The sequence below is a fragment of the Mastigoproctus giganteus genome, chromosome 3 (genome assembly GCF_048544385.1).
Source record: "Mastigoproctus giganteus isolate SK-2022 chromosome 3, ASM4854438v1, whole genome shotgun sequence".
NCBI lineage: Eukaryota > Metazoa > Arthropoda > Arachnida > Uropygi > Thelyphonidae > Mastigoproctus > Mastigoproctus giganteus.
In genome coordinates, this window is record NC_143577.1 from 124,248,477 (window position 1) to 124,274,749 (window position 26,273).

The 26,273-nt window shown below is 39.1% G+C and overlaps 1 protein-coding gene across 1 annotated transcript in view; it reads left to right on the forward strand.

The window, feature by feature from the left end:
• The window catches only part of LOC150088255 (intermembrane lipid transfer protein VPS13A-like), a 3,009,916-nt gene that overhangs the window by 2,918,868 nt on the left and 64,775 nt on the right, over window positions 1-26,273 (forward strand). The window contains exons 77-78 of the mRNA XM_090370087.1: window positions 4,834-4,982; window positions 23,019-23,145. Of these exons, the coding sequence (XP_090226213.1) occupies window positions 4,834-4,982; window positions 23,019-23,145 (276 nt within the window). The remainder of the gene's footprint in view (window positions 1-4,833; window positions 4,983-23,018; window positions 23,146-26,273) is intronic.

Genomic DNA, 26,273 nt, shown 5'->3' on the forward strand with positions numbered 1-26,273 from the left:
TGGGATTTTCATAAAAAATATATAAAAATATATATATATATTGGATTAGGATTTGTATGTTTCTACATTTGTCATTTGAGTTAGTGCTTATTCTAGTTGCCACCTGGGCATTTGCCCATATGCAACTAGTTCTCAGTTGTGAGTGTATCTTTAACCTTTTCAAGTTTCATTGTAGAGCAGATATCATCTTTTAAGGGCACAAAAGGTGATATAGTTGTACACGTTGGCACTAATGATATCAAGAGTAGGAGACTGGCAGAATTACTTAACAAGTACAGGTCACTGTTTAAAAAAAGCCGTGAATTAGGGTTGAATTTGAAAGTGTCTGCAATTCTGCCCAGACACGATAAGAGGGAGTATATGATAAGAGCCTTGTCGATCAATTCGGCCCTGGAAAGATTGTGCAAGGCTCAAAGGGTAGAATTTTTTCCAGCCTCGACTGTACTTGTTAACAGGAGAGACTGCTTCTACAGGAATGGGATACACTTAAATAGAAAGGGTGCAAGAATATTTGCTGATGCTATCGAGGCAGTGTTAGGTGGGTCGGAAAACTGCTAGCTTGGGGGGATACAAAGACGAATAGATTAACAGTAGCCACTGGCAGAGGTCAAAGAGATTCTTGCACTGCTTCTATTGGAATGAGCAGAAGCCTGAAAAACAAGATTCAGGATATTTCAGAGACTGCTGGGAGTCACTGCAGTACAAGTAAACACATGGGTTGTGTTAAGGTAGCTAAGAATAGAAATAGGTGCATGTATACTTGCGTGTACACCAATGCTAGGAGTTTAGTAAATAAATTTGATGAATTTGAGGTATTGCTCAAAACATCAAAGGCAGATATTGTTGGGATATCAGAGACTTGGTGTCACAGAGATATAAGGAATGCAGAACTGGAATTTGGGGAGTACGTCTACAGAAAGGATAGACTGGATAGGAAAGGAGGAGGGGTTATGCTATTAGTTAAGAAATACATAAAATCCAAGGAAGTGAAGCCAGTAGACATCGCTGGACAGTGCAGTGTCGAGTCAGTTTGGTGTGACATAAGCATTGGGAGATCAAAATTGAGAGTAGGAGTGTGCTATAGGCCTAATGACTCTGATGAGTATAATAAGAAACTGTACAGGGAAATAGAGTGGGCCAGTAAATCAGAGAGTCTTATAATGGGAGATTTTAATTTCCCAGATATTCACTGGAGTTTGGGGGCTGGTCACTCACACACTAGCAAGGCTTTTGTGGATTTATTGGATGATTGTTTTCTACATCAGCATGTTCGGGAGGCAACTAGAGGGAGGAATACTCTTGATTTGATTATCAGCAGTGATTCTTCATGCATTAAGAATCTGCAGATAAATGAACAACTAGGTGGCAGTGATCACAGTGTGCTGAAGTGGGATTTACTCAAAGAGGTAACTACCATTAGGGGTAAAGGGTTAAGGGAAGGGTTATTGCTTTCGTAAAGGCGACTACGATGGACTGAGACAGTATTTAAATTCTATACAGTGGGACCAACTGATGATGTTACCAACAGCAAATGCAAAATGGGAAGCATTCAAAGAACTTATCTTGGAAGCTACTAGGCTTTACATACCATCTAAGAAATATTGTTCAAGGTTTAGGCCTAAATGGATGTCAGATGAACTGATGAGGCATATGGCAGAGAAGAAACATGCATGGGATACATACAAATTAACACATGACACAGAAGCGTATGATAGATACAAGTTGATCTGTAACCAAGTTACAAAGGAGGTTAGGCAGGCAAAGGCAGAGTACGAGACATCTTTGGCAAGGGATGCAAAGAAAAACAGCAAAGAGTTCTTTACTTATGTAAACTCTAGAAGGAAGGGGATGAATCAGATTGGTCCACTTGATATCGATGGGTCAACTGTTGAAGATCCTGCTCAGGCAGCTAACAAACTAAATGAATATTTTGCATCAACATTCACACATGAGAAGTTATTTCGCGAGGGGAAAGCCAGAGGTGTATTCAACTGTAGCAGTAAGCTAGAAAATCTTGTAATAACTGAGAGTAAAGTGGAGGAGAAACTGTTGAAGATAAACACAAGAAAGGCACCCGGGGTGGATGGGATCTATCCATTTATATTAAAGGAGGCAGCAGAGGAAGTAAGCAAACCCTTAGCCATAATTATGAGAGCTTCCTTGGACTCAGGGGAGGTACCCGCAGACTGGAGATGTGAAAATGTGACCCCAATTCATAAAGGAGGATCAAAGGCTGACACAAGCAATTATAGACCTGTGAGTTTAACTTCTGTTCCAGGAAAATTAATGGAGGCACTAGTTAAAGAAGCACTGCAGGATCATTTAGACAAGACTTCAGTTATAGCTCGGACACAGCATGGTTTTGTTAAGGGGAAGTCTTGCCTGACCAATTTGATTGGATACTATGATGCAGTCACAAAGGAACTGGATGCAGGGAATAACTTTGATATTATATACTTGGATCTTAGAAAGGCTTTTGATACTGTTGCACATGGAAGATTGCTGCACAAATTGGAGCAGTGTGGCATTGGAGGCAAATTGCTGCTATGGATAAAGGGGTGGCTGAGGGGGAGAAGACAGAGAGTGGTAATCAATGGACACTGCTCATCGTGGACTAATGTTATTAGTGGAGTCCCTCAGGGCTCAGTGTTGGGTCCATTATTGTTTTCTGTATTCATAAATGATATTGATGATGGTATATCAAGCTTAATGTCGAAGTTTGCAGACGATACGAAGGTAGGCAGGGTTGTCAAGGACACTACTGACACTATGCTGCTGCAACAGGATCTGGAAAGGTTGAGCAGATGGGCTGAGAGGTGGCAAATGAAGTTTAACATTGACAAATGTAAAGTACTACACATGGGAAACAGCAACCCCAGAGCAACGTATTAACTCTGTGGTACTACACTGACAGTGGTAGAGAATGAAAGGGACCTGGGGGGTGGTTGTGCAGGCAGATATGAAGTTCTCTGAGCAGTGCAGACGGGCTGCGAGAGTAGCTCATGGTGTATTGTCAATGATATATAGAAATTTTTCCAGCAGGGATAAGGAAGTGATTATTCCCTTGTATAAGGCAATGGTCAGGCCACACTTAGAGTACTGTATACAGGTCTGGAGGCCTCATTTCAAGAAGGATGTAGAGCTGCTGGAATGAGTACAGAGAAGGGCAACAAGATTAGTGAATGGAACAAAGGGGTGCTCTTACGAAGAAAGGCTTAAGTTTTGCAAATTACAGTGTCTGGAGACTAGGCATCAGCGAGGTGATCTGATAGAGGTGTATAAAGCATTGAATGGTTTGAGCATGCTCAATGCTGATGGGATTCTTCCTCTCGCTCAGAATAATCACCTGAGAGGGCATAAATTCAAATTGAGGAAAGACAGATGTAGGATAGATGTGCGGAAATTTGCCTTTAGCCAGCGAGTGGTTGGTTGGTGGAACAGACTTCCATCCCTCGTCGTGGAAGTTGATAGCCTAAATAAGTTTAAGGCTCAGCTGGACAGATATTTTGAACGAACAGAGGTGTGAAGTGGAAGTGGTTTTTTTTTTTTTTTTTGGCTGATGCTGCATAAGCTTGCTTTCTTGCATCAAATGCCTCTACTAATGCTAATGCTAATGCTAAGTTAGTTGTTAGTCATGTTATACATCTCAAATTAACACAACTAAATAACTCAATGACAAGATGATAGCAACGACCTTTAGCCTCAATATGGGGACAGTGTCTCTGCCCCACTATGAGGAGGCAGATCACCCTATCTAGCATCATCAATACCCAAAGGGATCTTTGACATATTTAGTTAACTCAACAAAATCTTAGTTATAACTCCTCCAAATTAGCCTGGGTGAGAGCGAGCGTCCCTCGCTCAGAGATCAGTATAATTTGTACAATCCAACATGATATGGAGACCAGTCTGTGGCTCTTTGCACAAGCATAGTTCTGAGGTAGCCAGTCCCAGCTGAAGCAACCTTGAGTTCAGGCCATGTCCAATCAGGACTCAGCAGCGAGCCAGGCCAAACTGGAGCCAAGACATTTGCCGGATCACGATTTGAACGGAGGGTATAAAGGCAAACAATTGTTGTCCTTTATCAGAGATGGTCCATTGGTTCTGGCATATGAATTCAAGCTCATTATTTATTCCCCTCCACTCTGTTATATTCCAGGGATCATCCACCAGCCTAACTGGCATGACCGGACACCAAAGCCAGTTGGGGAATCCCCAATCTTCAAGCTGTAACTCAAATATGATCTTGCTATCAGCAAATCTGCCAGAATCTTTCTCGCCAATACACAAAGTGCATAGGTGGAGACAGTTCTGCATGCTCAGGTTATGCCAAGAAGAACAGACTTCTGTGCAGAGAGAGAGAGAAGGATACCACGGACATGAGAGTTCTTGACCTTCCCTCCCCAAGCTCCAGATGTGTAAGCCACACAAAAAATAAAATTATAGATGTTTTTGTGCATTGTTTTTATGAAATAATATTAGGATGTTCTAGAAAAGCCAGGACAGTAAAAACCAAATTTCCCTATGGGAAAATATCCTGATTTTTATTCTTGAAAGTGTTTTGTCCCAATTTTTTTCATCTACAGAATTCATTTTGTCCCTTTTTTTTTTTTTTTTTTTTCATCTACAGAATTCATTTTATCCCAATTTTCACTCCTGAAAATCTGGCCATCCTAACCCTAAGTTACTTATGGAACAAAAAGCAGCACTGAGACAGCCTGCATAGATTATTGTATTTTTGTAATTTAATGTTACCACTTCTGTGGTTGTATATAAAATGGCATCATTGATGTACCAGTGTATAATATCCACATACTCTTTATTCTTTTGCAGGGAATTAAGCCATATTCTTCTTATCAAGCGACAGGAGTTAGGTTGCTGTTTCATCTCAGTAAAGGTCACTATGCACAAAGTGATATCTATTGGGCACATGCTGCTCTTAGCAAAGAGGAAAGAACTGATGTTGCAATAATTACTGACAGGTAACAAGCATTATTTTACAAATTTCAATTATTTTTCTCCTTTAAATAATCAAAATATGAAATATTGTTGAGAAGATATACAATACATTCATAATTTTGCAGTATGTATTTTTGTTAATGAGTGAATGTGCCTACCTTTAATCCTCCAGCAGGCAGGTAGTTAACATTACATAAAATTTAACTTTTTGGAAATAAAAGGCAAGAACTGAGAAGAACAAAATTTTTTATTGTGGAAAATTATCTCCTGGGACCAGATACTAGCAATACACTCAGTGCTGAACTAAACTGTAACAGTAGGCAGTCTTATTCTACAGCTGGATCCACTGTCTTCTCACTTGAGTGAGAAGACAGTTTGTTACCCATTTTTCAACCTGCCCATTAACACTATGAGAAATCTGTATGTCTTAAGGCTTGGCACACTACTTGTGAGCAAGTCATCTTTGCATTAAATTTTGGTCCTCGAGGCTTGTTACAGACATTCTCTCGAGTATGACTAGCTAGCGCTTGCTAACTGGGAGCCTAAAATGCTGACAGAACTGATGTTCAAGTGACCCTTGAGTCAAGGACCAAATTTTGGCAAAGTCCAGTTATTCTTGAAAACTAAATCCTACCTTGCACCTTCATGATGGTGGGACTATTGGTAAATCCTGAAATACAGCACATAGTATACTGGAGTGGGGCATGAGCAACACACAGAGGAATTCTGCCCCTCTGTTTTACCAGACAATACTAGGTGGTAAATAACTCTCATCAGCACCACCACTTTGGTTATTAGAAGCTTGAGGGTGAAACCTATGTTTTGTCTCCAGAGCAAATCTCCAGCAAGCCCCACCTCTTCCACCTCTTCCATAGTATGACTGATGTCTTTTGAGGTTATGATGGACATACTGGTGAGATCCAATCTTCCTTACATTTCAAAGATACAAGTCTAAAACAGTATTCACAGGGCTAGCTGTTAGATAGTCCAGCAGACTGGTAACTCTCTCTGAGGCATCCAGATCAGCATCAGCTAGTGTATAATCTCACTGCATCTGCTCTTCCAGATAGTGACTGAGAGAGATAGTGCAAGTAATGTGTATGCAAGATGTTATCAAGGTCACATTATGTCAAGGGGCTGGGTATATGATATATCCAAAAATTTCATTACTTCAAACGTGTCTTCCCCCACCCTTTCTACTGAACACATTCATAAATAGTCAAACTAGTAGAACAAACTTAAACATAACCGTGAAAATACCTAAACCCTCCAAACACATCTTCATCCATTTCACAAATATATCTGCTCTCAGTTCCAATCTCAGTGATGTCTATTTCCTCCAACAATCTGCCAAGCCTCACTTACTTTTTCTGACAGAATCCCAATTATTAGTTGATTCAACCACTGCTCATCTGAGTTATCCTGATTATTCACTGATTGATTCCTTTTGCTTCAAAGGTGGTACTTGTGTATATGTCTGCTCTGATATTCCCTGTCAGAGACTTAGTAATTTGGAATCTCCTCTTTTTGAACATCTATGGCTTATCTCTCTCTCTCTCTCTCTCTCTCTCTCTCTCTCTCTCTCTCTCTCTCTCTCTCTCTCTCATTCTGTCAAATTCATTTATTGCCTCTATCAATCTCCCAATTTCACTAGTTACTTGTAATTCTTTAATTTCCTTCCTTAAAAGCTGGACTTTCTCCCATCCAACTTTCCTAACTGTGAGGTAATTTTCCTTGGCAATTTTAATGTTCATAACTCCAGCTGACTTCATTTTTCTTGTCACATGGACCAAGCTGGTCAAGATACTAAGGCTTTTGCAATTACTAATGACCTTGCAGAGATTGTTCATTTACATACCAGAATACAAGACAATCCTAACCACAATCCTAATCTAGTTGCTGGATACCACAATATCTCTAAACCAATTTTGTTTACTTTGTTGAAGGAATCCAGTTACCACATTGCCAATTCCAATTTGCATTTCAGTCCAACAAAAAACATATCCTCACCCCAGCTAAACTGCAAACTTAAATGTACCATTTCAATGAATGTTCCCTAGGTAGCACCACTAATGTATACAAAAATTTATGAAATCTCAGGAATAAGACTGAAATAATCAACCAGATCAGATGTTTTCCTGGAAATGGTCATGTTCTTGTTTTTCTCAAATATGGCTGGAGCATGAAGAGGAGAATATTGTTTTTGCAACTCCAGCAGAAAAATTTTGGGGTATTAATTTGCCCCCAGGACAGGTAAGTGAGGTGATGAAACGGCACTATTCCTGAATGCCTCACTAAAATTAATTTACAGTTAAGTTAGCAGTAATTTATAGTAATTAAAATCCAGTAAGTCATCTCATGGTAACTACTGAGCCCCTGATGGTAACTGTAGAAACAAACATCTCTGTAATTGACATCAACACCATCTGCAGTCCACATGCACCCACAAGGCAATATCACAGAAGTGGCAAATGGAGATTACCAGTTTATATCTGCACCATCAGAGACTTCAATCTCTTATTCCACTTTCTCATCACAAACAACTTCTAACTGTTCACCTGAAACCTGCCGACATCAAAATAATCAAGACCCAGCCAGCCAACCAAACAGGATAATCAGCTAGGTCTCCCTTTTGCCTCAATCTTTAGTACTACCGCTGAAACTGCCTTTGATTCTGATCATGATCCCATACTAGCAGAAGTGTTTCTCTCTATATCTACCCACACTGATAGAGGGGAATATCTATAAGTTTAACCCCACATAAAACTCTGAACCCTTCAAGTGGCGTCATATCAGAGTGGGATCTTCTTCATGTCTCTAAGGTAGAGAAGAGATCTGCTTTGAACTGAAAGACCAAGGAGTGGCAGCTGTCAAGCAAATATTGATGTGAAAGGATAGGAATCTCATTCCTACTCAAGTTCTCAGCCTCCAATTTCCATCAAGGCAGGTTATTTAAACTGCCCAGTAAGGATTTATATTCCAAATCTGCTAAAGTGCTAAAAGTATGGCCACTCAAAAGCATCCTGTTTTGATAATCCTGCCTGTGTTGCCAAAGATAAGCAAGGAATATCCAGCTTCAAAGCCAATTTGTACAAATTGCCTGTAGAAGAGAAAGAAATTCAAAAACTGAAAAAGAACTGAGCATTTCTTATCAAGAGGACAGGAAACACATCCAGCCAGTATACAGCAGCAGGCCCTCATATGCCACTAGGTTTCTGGGAAGTGTAGTGTTGGGACACAAACAGAGATAACCATACCACCATTATAGTCATTTACTCCCATCACATGATACTTAAGCAGTGGCAGCTGATTGTTCCAGAAGGCATAAAGCAGTGGCAGCTAATTGTTCCAGAAGGACTAATCAGCTGCCACTGCTTTATGCCCGCCTCCTAATGCTACGCTGGTAACAAAAACTGGTAGAGATAACATTAAAAAACCTGTAACACAGGAAAATATTGAGGAAAAGATGGTACTAGATGATTCATTCTTGGAACTCTTTGCAGAGAAAGAAATGAACACAGGTTGGTGTCCACACGTTGGTGTCCCCAAAAAAAGATAAATCCAAGACTGATTAAAATAAGCCCTCAGCACTTTGGAAGCTGACCAGTGGATCTACCAAGCCAACATAATGGCTAAATTCCTATGGTGAAATTGTCATTGATTCTGGCAAAATACTGATGACATTGAGGTCCTGCAAAAAGCACGAGCCAGTTTGCTTTTGCATGGGAGACATATCTGAAGGCAAATGAAAACCCTTCCTTTCATAATACTACTATCATACATAGGACAGAACTAGGTATAGACCTGCCAGTGGAGGAGTTGCTATCCTTTTGGACCCAGACCCCATTTCAACCTGTTCTGCTTTCTACCAACATCAAAATGGAAGCAATTTGCCTTATGGTAGGGTTTTTATTAACAATCTGTTCTATTTATTTGCCACCTGAAGCTGACATCTCCTCACTGTACAGTTGCCCACCCCATCTTATTCCTCAGCAATTTCAGTGGACATAACACCCTTATGGGACAGTGCCGACATTAATAAAAGGTGACATGTCATAGAGATTCTGCTCACCCTATGCTCCCCTGTTTGCTTCCTTCACTAACTTGGAAGGTAAAGGAGAACCTATTTGAAAGTGATCACTTCTCTAGGAAGTGATCACTTTCACTTACTGGGAGACCATGTCTACCTTTTAGGTTACCACAGTGGAAAATTACTGGGAGACCATGTCTACCTTATAGGTTACCACAGTGGAAAATTGATCAGGTTACTGGAATGCCTTTCAACATCTGGCAGCTTGTAATATCACTACAGTCAGTCAGGAGCCTACCAATGATGAAGTGGCATACATCACATAAAACATTTTCCACACAGCTGCAATTACAATTCCAAAAACATCTACCTGGTTTCCACCATTTCCAAAACCTTGGTGGAATGCAGAATGCACACAGCAAAAAAACTTAAACCAAGCTTGGGGGTTATTTCGAAGATATCCTACCATGTTTAATCTCTTAGCCTTTAAATGTGCACATGCCAAAACATTCTGTATTTGCCATCAAAGCCAAAAGCCATCCACTTTACATCCACTATTATTCAGTCGACCAGCACTAAGGCTGTCTGAGACAACTCTGGAAAATGAAGGGAAAATATACGTCGCAGCCATCACTGGTCCTGGAATATAATGGATGTGCTACTGCAGACTTAACTACAATAGCCACTACTCTTGAAGAAAGTTTTTCTACTATCTCTTTAATGTCTTCTTATTCCCCAGAGTTCCAGGTCCAGAAAGACAAATATGATAAATAGCCAATTAACTTCACTTCTAAGGATTGTCATCCTTACAATGGATGACAATCCTTTTATCAGAGAAGAGTTGAAAACAGCTCTAACTCTTACTAAGGTAAGTGCTGTTGGATCAGATCTCATCCATTATGAGATTATTAGAAATCTGTCAGCAAATTTAATGGACCACTGCTACTGCTCTTTCTGTATAAGAGAATTAATCTAGAAGAGCAGTTTCCAGAGTCTAGCATAAGAAACTGTTGCCTTTCCAAAGCCAGGAAAAGATCTCAAAGTCCCAACAAACTCCTGTCCTGTCACTCTGACTAGCTGTGTGAGTAAAATTCTGATGAGAAGGGTCAATGCCTGCCTTATATGGTATTTGGAGCCAAATGTCCTCCTCTCCAGAGTGCAGTGAGGCTTTGAAGAAACAAGCCCACTTTAGACCATTTGATTAGGTTGGAAACATCCACTGAGATGCTTTCTTAAAATGAGAACACCTAGTGTCTGTGTTCTTCAATATGGAAAAAAGCATATGACACAACTTTTGGAACTCGCTCTTGTGCACCAGGCAACACAGCAGCAATCTTCAGAGCAGAATATGCTGGTCCCACTGGCTATTATGGCTATTATTGGTGGCTCAATTGTCAGGGAAATGGGAAATATATTGTGCAAAAAAGATAGGTGGAATATTATTATTATTATTATTAGCCATATGGTGCAAGGAAGCCTGAGGCTTATGCTGCACCAACTAAAAAAAAAATTCTGAATTACGCTGAGTGAGAGAAAACAAGAGTCAGAAGTAGAAGGAATCACCAAAACAGAGAAGAATGATGATATCCAGCTGAGGACCCTGGATGTGCCAAGGCCATACCCACCAGATATGAGTCGGACTAGGAATCGGATCCTGGAATCGGACTAGGGTATGTCTGCCAGAGGCAAAAGTTGATGACGTTGTAGAGCAAATATCATCTCTTAAGGGCATAAAAGTGCTATTGTTGTACACGTTGGCACAATTGACATTAAGTGTAGGATATCTGCAGATTTACTTATCAAGTACAGGTCAAGGTTTAAAAAAAGGCACGAGTTGAGGGTGACACGATAGGAGGGTGTATATCATGAGAGCCTTGTCAATCAATTTGGCTCTGGAGAGGTTGTGCAGGGCTCATGGAATAGAATTTTTCTCACTATGGTCTGTGCTTGTTAACAGGAGAGATTCCTTCTACAGGAATGGGATACACTTAAATAGAAAAGGTGCAAGAATATTTGCTGATGCTATCAAGGTAGTGTTAGGTGGGTCGGAAAACTGCTTGCCTGCAGGGAATTCATGGACTAATTGATTAATATAGCCACAGGCAGAGATGAAAGTGATTCATACACTGCTTCTATTGGAATGAGTAACAGCCTGGAAAGCAGGGTACTGGAAATTTCAAAGACTGCTGGGAGTCATCATGGAACAAGAAATGTGGTGTTACTCAGCTATAAGGGATGCAAAATTTCAATTTGGGGAATACAATGTGTATAGAAAGGATAGACAGGATGGGAAAGGAGGAGGGATTAGGTATTAGTTACGAAACACATAAAATCTAAGGAAGTGCATCCAGTTGACATAAATGGACAGTGCAATGTTGAGCCAGTTTGGTGTGACATAAGCACTGGGAAAGCAAAAATGAGGTTAGGAGTTTGTTATAGGCCTAATGACTCTGATGAGTACAATGCACAATTATACAGAGAAATAGAGTGGGCCAGTAAATCAGTGTCTTATAACGGCGGATTTTAACTTACAAATATAGACTGGAACATGTGGGCTGGTCACTCCACATTAGCGAGGCTTTTGTGGATTTATTGGATGATTGTTTTCTACAGCAGCATGTTAGAGAGCATTAGCATTAGCAAAGCACATGATGCAAGAAAGCAAGCTTATATAGCATAAGCCAAAAAAAAAAAAAAAAGCCCTTATTTGACCCGTCCACTCGCTCTAAATGTTTGTCAAGTTCTGCCTTGATTCTATTTAAGCTATCAACTTCTACAACGATAGATGAAAGTTTTTTTCCACGAATCAACCACCCACTGGCTAAAGGCAAACTTCTGCACATCTATCCTACAACCATCTTTCCTCGATTTGAATTTATGCCCTCTCAGGTGATTATTCTGAGCCAGAGGAAAAATCCCATCAGCATTGAGCATGTTCAAACCATTCAAGGCTTTATACACCTCTATCAGATCACCTCACTGGTGCCTAGCCTCAAGACACTGTAATTTGCAAAACTTAACCCTTTCTTCTAAAAGCACCCCTTTGTTCCATTCACTAATCTTGTTGCCCTTCTCTGTACTCGTTCCAACAGCTCTCCTTCTTAAAATGAGGCCTCCAGACCTGTATATAGTATTAAAGGTGTGGTCTGACCATGCCTTATACAAGACGATAATCACCTCCTTATCCCTGCCAGAAAAATTCCTGTATATCATTGACAAGACACCATGAGCTACTCTTTCAGACCGTCTGCACTGCTAAAAAACTTCATATCTGCCTGCACAATTACCCCCATGTCCTTTTCATTCTCTACCACTGTCAGTGTGGTACCACAGAGTTGATACAGTACTCTGGGATTACTGCTTCCCATGTGTAGTACTTTACATTTGTCAATGGTCAACTTCATTCGCCACTTCTCAGCCCATCTGCTCAACTTTTCTAGATCCTGTTGCAGCAGTGTACTGTCATTAGTGTCATTAACAACCCTGCCAACCTTCGTATCGTCTGCAAACTTGGACATTAAACCTAATATACCATCATCAGTATCATTTATAAATACAGAAAACAACAATGGACCCAACACTGAACCCTGAGGGACTCCACTAATAACATTAGTCCACAAAGAGTAGTATCCATTGGTTGCCACTCTCTGTCTTCTCCCACTCAACCATCCCTTTATCCATAGCAGCAATTTGCCTCCAATGTCACACTGCTCCAATTTGTGCAGCAGTCTTCATTTTGTGCAACAATATCAAAGCCTTTTCTAAGATCCAAATATATGATATCAAAGTTATTCTTTGCATCAAGTTCCTTTGTGACTACATCATAGTATCAAATCAAATTAGTCAGACAAGACTTCCCCTTATCAAATCCATGCTGTGTCAGAGCCATAACTGAAGTCTTGTCTAGATGATCCTGCAATGCTTTTTTAACCAGTGCCTCCATTAATTTTCCTGGAACAAAAGTTAAACTAAGAGGTCTGTAATTACCTGTCTCCCCCCTTTGATCTTTCTTTGTGGATTGGGGTTACATTTGCACATCTCCAGTCCATGGGTACCTCCCCAGAGTCCAGAGAAGCTCTCATAATTATGGCTAAGGGTTTGCTTACTTCCTTTTCCGCCTATTTTAATATAACTGGATATATTCCATCCACCCCAGGTGCCTTTCTTGTGTTTATCTTCAACAATTTCTCCTCCACTTTACTCTCAGTTATTACAAGATTATCTAGCTTACTGCCAGAGTTGAATACATCTCTGGCATTCCCCTCCCTGAATAACTCCTCATGTGTGAATGTCGATGTAAAATATTCATTTAGTTTGTTAGCTACCTGAGCAGGATCATCAACAGTTGACCCATCGATATCAGGTGGACCAATCTGATTCATCCCCTTCCTTCTAGAGTTTACATAAGTAAAGAACACTTCACTGTTTTTATTTGCATCCCTTGTGAAAGATTTCTCGTAATCTGCCTTCGCCTGCCTAACCTCCTTTGTAACTTGGTTACAGATCAACTTGTATCTATCATAGGCTTCTGTGTAAATTTGTATGTATCCCATGCATTTTTCTTCTCTGCCATATGTCTCATTAGTTCATCTGACATCCATTTAGGCCTAAACCTTGAACAATATTTCTTAGTTGGTATGTAAAGCCTAGTAGCCTCCAAGATAAGTTCTTTGAGTGCTTCGTATTTGGAATTTCTGTTGGTAACATCATTAGTTGGTCCCACTGTATAGAATTTAAATACTGTCTCAGTCCATTGTAGTCGCCTCTATGAAAGCAATAACCCTTCCCTTTACCCCTAATAGTAGTTACCTCTTTGAGTAAATCCCACTTCAGCACACTGTGACCACTGCCACCTAGTCGTTTATTTATCTGCAGATTCTTAATACATGAATAATCATTACTGATAATCAAATCAAGAGTATTACTCCCTCTAGTTGCTTCCCAAACATGCTGATGTAGAAAACAATCATCCAATAAATCCACAAAAGCCTTGCTAGTCTGTGAGTGACCAGCCCCCAAATTCCAGTCATTATCTGGGAAATTAAAATCCCCCATTATAAGACTCTCTGATTTACTGGCCCACTCTATTTCCCTGTACAGTTTCTTATTATACTCATCAGAGTCTTTAGGCCTATGGCACACTCCTACTATCAATTTTGATCTCCCAATGCTTATGTCACACCAAACTGACTCGACACTGCAATGTCCCGCGATGTCGACTGGCTTCACTTCCTTGGATTTTATGTGTTTCTTAACTAATAGCATAACCCCTCCTCCCTTCCTATCCTGTCTATCCTTTCTGTAGACGTTGTACTCCCCAAATTCCAGTTCTGCATTCCTTATATCTGAGTAACACCATGTCTCTGACATCGCAACAATATCTGCCTTTGATGTTTTGAGCAATACCTCAAATTCAAAATTTATTTACTAAACTCCTAGCATTGGCGTACATGCACCTGTTTCCATTCTTAGCTACCCTAACACAACCCATGTGTTTACTTGTACCGCAATGACTCCCAGCAGTCTCTGAAATATACTGCATCTTGTTTTTCAGGCTTCTGCTCATTCATAGAAGCAGTGCAAGAATCTCTTTCACCTCTCTCAGTGGCTACTATTAATCTGTTGGTCTTTGTCCTCCCCCCCCCCCCAAGCTTGCAGTTTTCGGACCCACCTAACACTGCCTCGATAGCATCAGCAAATATTCTTGCACCCTTTCTATTTAAGTGTATCCCATTCCTGTAGAAGCAGTCTCTCCTGTTAACAAGTACAGTCGAGGCTGGAAAAAATTCTACCCCTTGAGCCTTGCACAATCTTTCCAGGGCCGAATTGATCGACAAGGCTCTTATCATATAGTCCCTCCTATCGTGTCTGGGCAGAATTGCAGACACTTTCAAATTGAACCCTAATTCACGGCTTTTTTTCAACAGTGACCTGTACTTGTTAAGTAATTCTGCCAGTCTCCTACTCTTGATATCATTAGTGCCAACGTGTACAACTATATCACCTTTTGTGCCCTTAAAAGATGATATCCACTCTACAACGTCATCAGCCTTTGCCCCTGGCAGACATACCCTGTTCCTGTTCCACCTATTCTTTTTACAAAGCATGTTCCCCGTTTCCCTGACAAGAGAGTCACCAACAACTACTAGTTCCTGTGGGACCAGCGCATTCTGCCTTGGGGGTTGCCGCTGTGTTGTGTGATGACCAAGTGCAATCTCTGGCATTGAGGTGGGCAGCTGAGAGCTTGATGGGCCCTCACTTTAGTTCCTTCGAGGGCATCCATCCTGTCCTTCAAGCTTGCATACAGGCCCATAACAACGCTGTGTTGTCGCCTGATTTCCTTACACTCCTTGCATCGCGCACACAAAAAGACATCCCCCATGGCAGTATCATGTCCCGTACCCCACTGCTCCACAAACATCAAGCAAGTAGTGCATTTTAATAGGCTGTGATTCAGAGGGCAACTGCCCCCCTCAGTGCTCCCCTGAGGCACAGCACTCTCATTAGCTTGAGCCTTTTGCTTTGCTGCCCTGGTCTGAGTCATGATTTCGATTTAATTTCAGTAAATTTTCAATTTCAGTACAAAATTAAAACACTAAACTTGTATCCCAACACAGTTATAACGGTATATATATTTTTCAGCGTCAAGTATTAATTATCTATGAGTTCCTTTTATATAACTTCCATATCAGTTATGTATTAATTAATTATGTTACGTTTGTAATCTAATCTAAGTCGTTATATGTATTTAGTTAAAGTACAATTTTATTGACAATGAAATCCAACAAGTTTAATAGATTCTACCGATCAACTGACAATATTATAACCTATATTATTCTAACGCTATCTAGTTCGGTATATAACGTATCGTATGACAAAGGCGGCAAGTTACGAACGGTAAATCTATGGACACTTAAGTATTAATTAACTTTCAAATCTCGCTGTCTCAATTCAGAATAAACTAACGATCCTTACTAGGTCTATAAGCTACTTACAGAAAATAATTTGATGTAAAAAATATTCAATAAAGTGGTTAAATATGGCTAAAAAACTTCTCGTTCAGCGGAGTCAACCTGTAACACGTGAATTTGATACCCTTACCGATACGTTTATGCAATTACAAGGCCAAGTAAAGAATAAATACACCAGATTAATCAGAAAATCACAAAATAATGCTATACTACTAAATTTAAATCAAAAGTTTTAGAAAAACAATAATTTCCAATCAATAAATAAGAAAAATCCACTTAGCGGCTTTAAACACGTCTGGCTCCTACTAGCCTCATCAGCAGACTCCAGAATAGTTTGACTGTAGATGATCATTCTCTTGAGGAAGCTTCTAGAAGATTACACTGGTCGCAGAAAGGCAGCAATGTGAATGGAGAGTACCTAAACCATTTATGATTTGCTGATGACATTGTGTTCATAAGCCATGATCCCAAAGAATTAGAGGAAAATCTTAATCAGTTATGCAGAGTTAGTAATAATTTTGGACATTAGATGGATATGGCTAAAACAAAAGTAATGATGAACAAGTATGCCATAGAAAGGGATATAATGATTGAAGGAGCAGTAGTTGAAAAGGTGGATTCATACACTTATCTGCGACAAGTCATTAGCTGTAATACTGATAAATGGCTGCAAGTCAAGAGAAGAATAAATTTTGGATGGATAGCATTCAGGAAATATAGTCACATACTGAGGTGCAATATCCCAATTTGTCTGAAAAGTAAATTAATGAACCAATGTATACTTCCCATCATGACTTATGGAAGTGAAACTTGGGCACTTACCAAAAGAATGGAAGAGAAGCTGAGAACTACACAGCGAAGAATGGAACGAATTATATTGGGAATCAGACTGTTAGATAAGAAGAGAAACACACAGATTAGGCAGCAAACTCAAGTAAAGGACATTCTTATCAAAACTAAAGAACTAAAATGGTCTTCGGCAGGACACATAGCTCAAAGACATGATGACAGATGGACTAAAAAAATAACACAATGGTACCGAAGAGGAGCTAGAAGAAACCCTGGGAGACAAAACAATGGAAATTCATGAGTTTGTGGGTAGTAAATCGATGGCCATTGCACAAAACAGAAGGAACTGGAAAGTTGCTGGAGAGGGCCTTCATCCTGTAGTACCGCTCAGTTGGTATTATAGTTTACAAGCCTCTTTTGATACTGATTGTACTGCTACAAAGCTACACTGGTGTTCAAAGAACGTGCATCATCTAAGAATTTCACATTTCTAACCCTTTTTTTTTGTGATGGTATGTTACATTAATAACTAGCATCACCAATAAAAATATAAACAAAAGCTATTTATTAATAGTTAAGGCAAAGCTAAATAATATTTAACAGGTTCTCTCAAAATAAAATGAGCAACTATGGCTTCCTGAAGTTCATGAAGGGTCTTCCCACACAATGCCAACAGTTATCTATAGGATTCAGGTCCAGGCTGTTTCTTGGCCAGCTAAGAGTTGTAATGGACCGTTCTTCCAACCATTTTTTCACCTGTAACAAATGTAAACACATTACTATCATTAGAAAGGGCACACGATGCAAGAAAGTAAGCTTTTATAGCAATAGCCAAAAAAAAAAAAACACCCACACCCCCTTCCCATTTGTTCTATCCACTCACTCCAAATATTTGCAACCTTTATACAACAGTTTTGGTAAACATGACAATTATGGCTGAAGTGTTATTAGAAGCTAACAATTTGCTCCAGTTTATCATTTTAAATGGAAAACAAAATGAAAAGATCACCAGCTGCAAACTAATATTTAATTGAACCACCTCTGGCCCTGATGACAGCAGCACACCGTTGAGGGATTCACAAGATCAATATCTGAAGATAAATAACCGATAGTTCGTGGTTCCAAACACCAACTATGGCTTCCTGAAGTTCATGAAGAGTCTTCCCACATGATGCCAACAGTTATCTATAGGATTCAGGTCCAGGCTGTTTCTTGGCCAGCTAAGAGTTGTAATGGACCGTTCTTCCAACCATTCTTTCACCTGTAACAAATGTAAACACATTACTATCATTAGAAAGGGCACATGATGCAAGAAAGTAAGCTTTTATAGCAATAGCCAAAAAAAAAACCACCCACACCCCTTCCCATTTGTTCTATCCACTCACTCCAAATATTTGTCTAGTTCTGCCTTGAATCTGTTTAGCCTATCAACTTCTACAACGACAGATGGATGTTCGTTCAGGCAATCAATCACCCGCTGGCTAAAGGCAAACATCCGCACATCTATCCTACAACTGTCTTTCCTCAATTTGAATTTATGCCCTCTCAAGCGATTATTCTGAGCAAGAGGAAGAATCCCATCAGCATTGAGAATGCTCAAACCATTCAAGGCTTTATACACCTCAATCAGATCACCTCGCAGGTGCCTAATCTCCAGACACTCTAATTTGCAAAACTTAAGCCTTTCTCGTAAGAGCATCCCTTTGTTCCATTCACTAATCTTGTTGCCCTTCTCTATATTCGTTCCAACAGCTCTACATCCTTCTTAAAATGAGGCCTCCAGACTTGTATACAGTATTCAAGATAATCACCTCCTTATCAATGCTAGAAAAATTCCTGTATATCATTGACAAGACCCGATGACCTACTCTTGCACTCCTGCACTGCTCAGAAAACTTCATATCTGCCTGCACAATTACCTCCCCCCAGATCCTTTTCACTGTCTACCACTGTCAGTGTAGTACCACATAGTTGGTATGTTACTCTGGGGTTACTTCTTCCAATATGCAGTATTTTACATTTCTCAATGTTAAATTTCATTTCAATTGCCACATCTCAGCCGATCTGCTTAACTTTTCTAAATCCTGTTGTAGCAGCATACTGTCAGTAGTGTCTTTAACAACCCTGCCAACCTTTGTATCATCTGCATACTTGGACATTAAGCTTCATATACCATCATCAATATCATTTATAAATACAGAAAACAACAATGGACCCAACACTGAACCCTGGGGGACTCCATTAATAACATCAGTCCATGAAGAGCAGTGTCCATTGATTACCACTCTCTGTCCTCTCGCACCAAACCATCACTTTATCTATAGCAGCAATTTGCCTCCAATGCCACACTGCACCAATTTATGCAGCAGTCTTCCATGTGCAGCAGTATCAAAAGCCTTTCTAATATCCAAATATATATCAAAATTATTCTTTGCATCCAGTTCCTTTGTGATTACATCATAGTACCCGATCAAATTGGTCAGAAAAGACTTCCCCTTAACAAACCCATGCTGTGTCTGAGCTATAACTGAAGTCTTGTCTAGATGACCCTGCAATGCTTCTTTAACCAGTGCCTCCATTAATTTCCCTGGAACGGAAGTTAAACTAATAGGTCTGTAATTACCTCTATCTCCCCTTGATCCACCTTTGTGGATTGGGGTCACATTTGCACATTTCCAGTCCATGGGTACCACCCCTGAGTCTAAGGAAGCTCTCATAATTATGGCCAAGTGTTTGCTTACTTCCTTTGCTGCCTCCTTTAATATAACTGGATAGATTCCATCCACCCCAGGTGCCTTTCTTATGTTTATCTTCAACAATTTCTACTTCACTTTGCTCTCAGTTATTACAAAATGCTCTCAGTTATTACACTTTGCTCTCAGTTATTACATCTAGCTCACTGCCAGAGTCTAATTCACCTCTGTCATTCCTTTTCCTGAATAACTCCTCACGTGTGAATGTAGATGCAAAATATTCATTTAGTTTGTTAGCTACTTGAGCAGGATCATCCACAGTTGAACCATGAATATCGAGTGGACCAATCTGATTCATCCCCTTCTTTCTAGAGTTTATATAGGTAAGGAACTCTTTGTTGTTTTTCTTTGCATCCTTTGCCTGCCTAACCTCCTTTGGGACTTGGTTACAGACCAGTTTATATCTATCATAGGCTTCTGTGTCACCTGTTAATTTATATGTATCCTGTGCATTTTTTTCTCTGCCACATGTCTAATTAGTTCACCTGACATCCATTTAGGCCTAAATCTTGAGCAATATTTCTTAGTTGTTTTGAAAAGCCTAGTAGCTTCCAAGATTAATTTTTGAATGCGGCAGGAGCAGCAGTGCATTGCACACGCTTCTTGATTAGACCGGGGTTCGAGCCCATGCCCACCAAATACAGAGGATGCGGAAAGGTCAGGGAATGACCACTGCATATGACCTTAGTTGCTAATGGTCCTAAAAAAAAAAGCGAAAAAAAAAAATCTTTGAATGCTTCCCATTTTGAATTTGCTGTTGGTAACATCATCAGTTGGTCTCACCATATTGAATTTAAATACTGTCTCAGACCACTGTAGTCTCCTTTACGAAAGCAAAAACCCTTCCCTTTACCCTGATGGTAGTTACCTCTTTGAGTTGAGTAAATCCCACTTCAGCACACTGTGATCACTGCACCTAGTGGTTCCTTTATCTGCAGATTCTTAATGCCTGAAGAATCACTACTGGTCATCAGATCAAGAGTATTACTCCCTCTAGTTGCCTCCTGAACATGCTGCTGTATAAAAACAATCATCCAATATATACACAAAAGCCTTTCTATTGTGTAAGTGACCAACCCACAAATTTGAGTTAATCTCTGCGAAATTAAAATCCCTCATTATAAGACACTCTGATTTACTGTTCCACTCTATTTCTCTGCACAACTGCTCATTATACTCATCGGATTCATTAGGCCTATAACACACACCTACTCTCATTTTTCATTTCCCAGTGCTTATGTCACACCAAACAGACTCAACATTGGATGCACTTCCTTATATTTTATGTGTTTCTTAACTAACAGCATAACCCCTCCTCCCTTCCTGTCTTGTCTTTCCTTTCTGTGCAAATTGTACTCCCCAAATTCGAATTCTGCACTGCTTATGTCTGTGTGACACCACGTTTCTGATATCCCAACAATATCTGTCTTTGATGTCTTGACTAGCACTTCTAGCTCATCAAATTTATTAACTGTACTCCTAGCTTTGGTGTACAAGCAAGTATGCAAGTATGTTTCTACTCTTAATTACCCTAACACAGCCCATGTATTTACTTGTTCCACTATAACTCTGCAGGATATTTCAGAGACTGCTGGGAGTCATTGCGGTACAAGTAAACACATGGGTTGTGTTAGGGTAGCTAAGAAAAAAGAAAAGGTGCATGTATACTAGTGTGTACACCAATGCTAGGAGTTTGGTAAATAAATTTGATGAATATGAGGTATTGCTCAAAGCTTTAATTTTGATTCTATTAAGCAGCAATTGTAACAAGTGGAAATCGGATGAATATGATCCACAGGCTATAAAAATAAAGATATAAAGCACAAATTTATACTTTTATTTTACCTTACTAATTAATAAAATTACATGATATATTTAATTAATATATATACAGTAACTTAATTAGTATTCATACAATTCTAACTAAACATAACACTTTGTAATCTGATATTTCTGTTCACTGACATTTTTTGGGTAGCTGTAAAATCTAAAACAGTAAAAAAAGATAAGCATCAATCAGTAACAAAGAACAGGGCATGCCAATATTGCAACATGATACACACAAGTGAGAAACGGAATAAAAAGTTTACAAAGTTTAAATATAGGAATGAAGAGATTCTGAACATTTCTAGAGTTTTATTTTGCCATACTGTAGGTATGGTGGTGTTCTTCGTCTTTTAAAAGGAAGCAGAAATTTTTAACAATTAAATCAAAGATTGGGATTGTAAATAGACTTTCAAAGGACGAAAGCGGGTCTTCGTTAGCAAAATTTTACGAGGTTGGAAAGTCAACCATAACAGAAATTATAAACAACAAGGAAAATATTTTAAAGTTTGCATCGAAACTTAATTCAGATGATGGTGCAAAAAAAAAAAAAAAAAAACTATGAGAACAGCTAATGACCCATCCCTTGAAGATGCTGTTTGTTGTTGTAGTTGGGTTTTGGGAGCATCAGCAACTAAGACCATATTGCTCTATGTATGATGTCTGTAAATTGTGTGTGTTCCCTGGTCGATTTTCTGCTTTGCTGGACAAAAAACTCAGGTTTCCGGGAGAAAAACCATGCTTCTTTCATCTGAGACCAACTAGGTAACTGGAAATTTTTTTTTAGCTGGTGCAGCATAAGCCTCAGGCTTCCTTGCACTATATGGCTAGTAATAATAATAATAATAATAAACTAAGCCACATTGTGAAAAAGGCCCATAAAAATTCCTCACATCATCGACAAGACTCAAACTCATGTTTTTTTCCACCCAGGGTGGGAAGGACGGTGATTCTAACAATGAGAGCTAGGTATGAGCAACAAACTGAATCCTGTAGAAGCTAGATATGAGCAACAAACTGAATCCTGTAGAACTCAACTACTCAACTTGCTGAAAAGAGTAGGCAAGCTGGCAGCCAAGAAACAAAATTCGAAAATGGTGCAGCAAAAAATAAGTAATTATTTTCGTTAAAGGCATATGTGTTATTGTGGTTGAAAGTTCCATTTGTTTTGTTAACTATGAATAAAAATAAATAAATACAACTTCGTGGCCGACCGGGCTAGCCGAGTGGGTAAAGTACCTGCCCGGCAACCCAAGGTCGCGGGTTCGATTCCCGCCTCGGGCTTGGATCAAAGTACTGCAAAAACCTTGGGAGGTGCAATATGGCCATAGAAGCCGATGCGCCAACAACTACCAAATCAAAAAAAAAAAAAAAAAAAAAAAAACAACTTCGTGTTTTTATTTCTAAACTTACTAAACCTTTTTTTTAGTCTCCAGAATAGTATTTTTGATAAGTTCGAAAATCCAAACAGATTGGAAGTCTGAACTACCCCTTGTCCCAATTAGTTCGGATTTTCGACACTCAACTGTATTCATATTGAATATCAAATAAAACTAATATATTTTGTTTTGCACATTAGTTTCATTTGTATAAAATTGTATGTGCTACGTCTGACTGAATATAAATTAAAAAAAAAAAAAAAAAAATATATATATATATATATATACGTATTATATTTATTTTTGTGTTTAGACATGTATTTCTATTGGAAAAATGCCGCTTTTGGGGCGGATGGGATATAGAGTGGGTGGTACGAATTGATGACATAATGGCAGTTCCTACACTGGCTGGAAAGGGGTTAGTTATAAAAGTGCGACAGGTGAGTTTGTCCATTTTGAACATACATTAGTAAATGCCACTTTTTTTTTTTATTAGTGAATTTAAAATGTTCCAGTAAAATGCTAGCATATTTCTAGTATAGACCTTTGAGTTATTTGTAAATATTGGGTTATAGAGTAAATATTTTTGAGTTTATTGTTATTTATAATTATTTAATAATTATTGTTTCATTACAGAAAACAAATTTACTAACCCATTTTGTTATCATATACAGTTCATATATGATATAAGTTGAGAAATTCCAGCTTTTACTGTTGGCATTTTTAAAGAATGGACTGTAAAAAAAAAATTATTCAAATAAAATACAGTTACTATAAGTTTGCTGACCAGCAGAAGATTAAAATAAAGACTGTGACACTGAACATAATCCACGACCAAAATCATAGAAAATTGCATATAATGATTACCAGATGACATAAACAGTTCTATAATGAAAACCTGCAGCATTTAACTTCTCCTTCATATCACAATCAGATTCTTCATAACTGTATGCTGCATGGAAGGGTTCCAAAATTTGTTTAGCGAAATCTCCTTTGATGATTTTTTTACCTTTGATGAACTAGATTAATACCAGATTCAAGTTTACAGGTTCTAAAATTATAGGATAAATAAAAGTAGAAAATTTTAAATTGTAACCATTACTGTTTACAGATTATTGGCGCCTCCGTAGCCAGGTGGGCAGGAGCAGTAGTGCGTAGCACACGCTTCTTGATTAGACCAGGGTTCGAGCCCGTGACCACCAAATACGGAGGATGCGGAAGGTCAGGGAATGACCACCGCATATCCCCAGCCCGGTTAAAGGATGAGTTGGCATCAGGATGGGCATCCGGCCGTAAAAATTCCATGCCAAAACAATAAAAACGCTGACCCCATATATAATGTTAAAAAGGTGAGGAAAAAAAAAAAAAACCAAAAAAACTGTTTACAATTATTATATTATTTCTCCCTGATGGGGTGGGTAATTCCAGTGTTATGTTGGCCGAGGAACTCTGCCTATCCTACAGGTGTGTATGCAACTTTCTTGAGTTATTTTTAGGTGTTCTCTGAGAGACTTATTGCTGCTAGGCTCTTGTGTAGGGTCTTTGGCATCATCCAGTGGTTGACATGATGATAGGATGGTTAGAAAGTAGAGGAATAGCACAGTTAATTCATGCCAAAAATATACCGTGCTGATCGAGGTATTATTAGAATGTATTTTAATGTAATGTGTTCTGACAATTTGATTATATGGGTTGAGTTGCAAAAATATATGGGTGTTTGCTTACTATAAATTTATGCACACAAAGTTCTTGCAAAAAAAGAAACTAAAATGATAAAAATGAAAAATACTAGTAAGTACAATACAAATGATTTTATTGCAGTATGTACATATCAAAAGAATATAAGTGAAGTATGTACTGTATTTTTATTTTGAAAAATAACTGATCATTTTTTATTCTTTTTATCTGCATACATCTCTTTATAACATCGAATGTCATTTTGCAACGCCTGCCTTACTTTCATACCTCGTTCGATGTTTTGATGTAGAAGAACACTCGGCACCATTACATTTCTTCTTTCCACTCATTTGCGTATAAAGGCTTAACATTTTTAAAAAATAATCTTTAATAAAAATATTTGAAAAATATTTGTACAGCTTACACGCAGTCAACGACCTCACCGCTCGGAATCTATGTGTTTACTAATGTATGAGTGCTAGCAGAGTCCATATATAATGTGAGTTGCGACAACAGTCAGTGTGAGTTGCGACAACGGCCAATGCGTTATGGCCTTGAATCCATAACGCATTGGCCTACATGCTGGCATAATACATACATATGAAATGTATTGGTGCCTAACGCAGTTAATTTTTTTTCAATTTGTAAACCGCCCTATAGCAAAACCCACAAGGTATTCCTGTACACAGATCTGTCTTAGGTTGAGTACTTCCTGATCTGTTCCTTGTATGTTTTCTGGGGATTGCCAGTGTTGGGCACCACTATGTTGATCAGATACGTAGCCATTTCTTTCTTTCTTTCTTGTCGACAAAGATTATGTCCGGTCTGTTGTGTGATAAGATAGTCTTATCCATTATTATGGTGCAGTCCCAGTACAGCTTGTGGGCTGGGGTCTTTAATATAGCCTGGGGTTCATACTTGTAATATGGTACACTTTCTTTGATAAACACTGGTATTTCCTTGTTAGCTTCTGATGTATTATCCTGGCTACCTTGTCGTGTCTACGAGTGTACCCCATCTGGGTGATCACCCTGCATCCTCGATGACATGTTTGATCGTTTCTGAGGCCAGGAAGCATTGTCAAAAAATGTCATCTAACTTTGGACAACTTGGCAATGTGTTTTTTATAGTTCCTGATGATTATCTGCTTGTCTTGGATGACAAGCATGAATCTTGAGTCTCAGTCAGAGGAAAGAGCATGCTGCTCATGAGCCATGCATTGGAAGCTATTTTATCTGTGGTCTTGATAGAGGTCATTGTAATGTGTACCATGGAGTGTCTTCTTTGCCCATCTTTCTAGCTTTGTTCTGTCTAGGTGTGAGGGTTCTTCTTGCTTAGGTTGAGTGGGGCATGCTGCTTGTCTATCTTCCTTATGGCCTGGTAGACTGGTGCTGTGTTTTTCTGAAATAATTCCTTCAGGTTTGCTATTGCTTTCTTCTGTTACTCAGTGGAGTCTATCAATCCCCTTCCTCTTTGTTTCAGTGCTATGGTCAGTCTCTCCACAACTGATTTGGATGCTGTTGGCAGCTCTTGGTTATCATTTATATCTATTCCTGGGGTTTTCAAGTTGTGGGACTTCCTGATTGACTGTTATTGTCTTTCTCATGATATCCTCCAGCTCGGTGTTAGGCCAATCTATGATCCCAAAGGAGTATGTTAGCAGCGGCAATGCATAGGTGTTTATGGCTTTTACTTTGTTCCTTCCATTTAGCTTTGCTTTGAACAGGCTTCTGAATTTCTAATGGTGTTTTCCGGTCAGGCAGGCCTGGAACTCCTTGTGTTCTAACTGCTGAGCTTGCAATATCTGCAGGTATTTGTAGATTACACCCCTCCATCTTGGCTTTGATCTCATTACCACTCTGCAGCTGGTAGTTTTGTCTGACTAATTTCC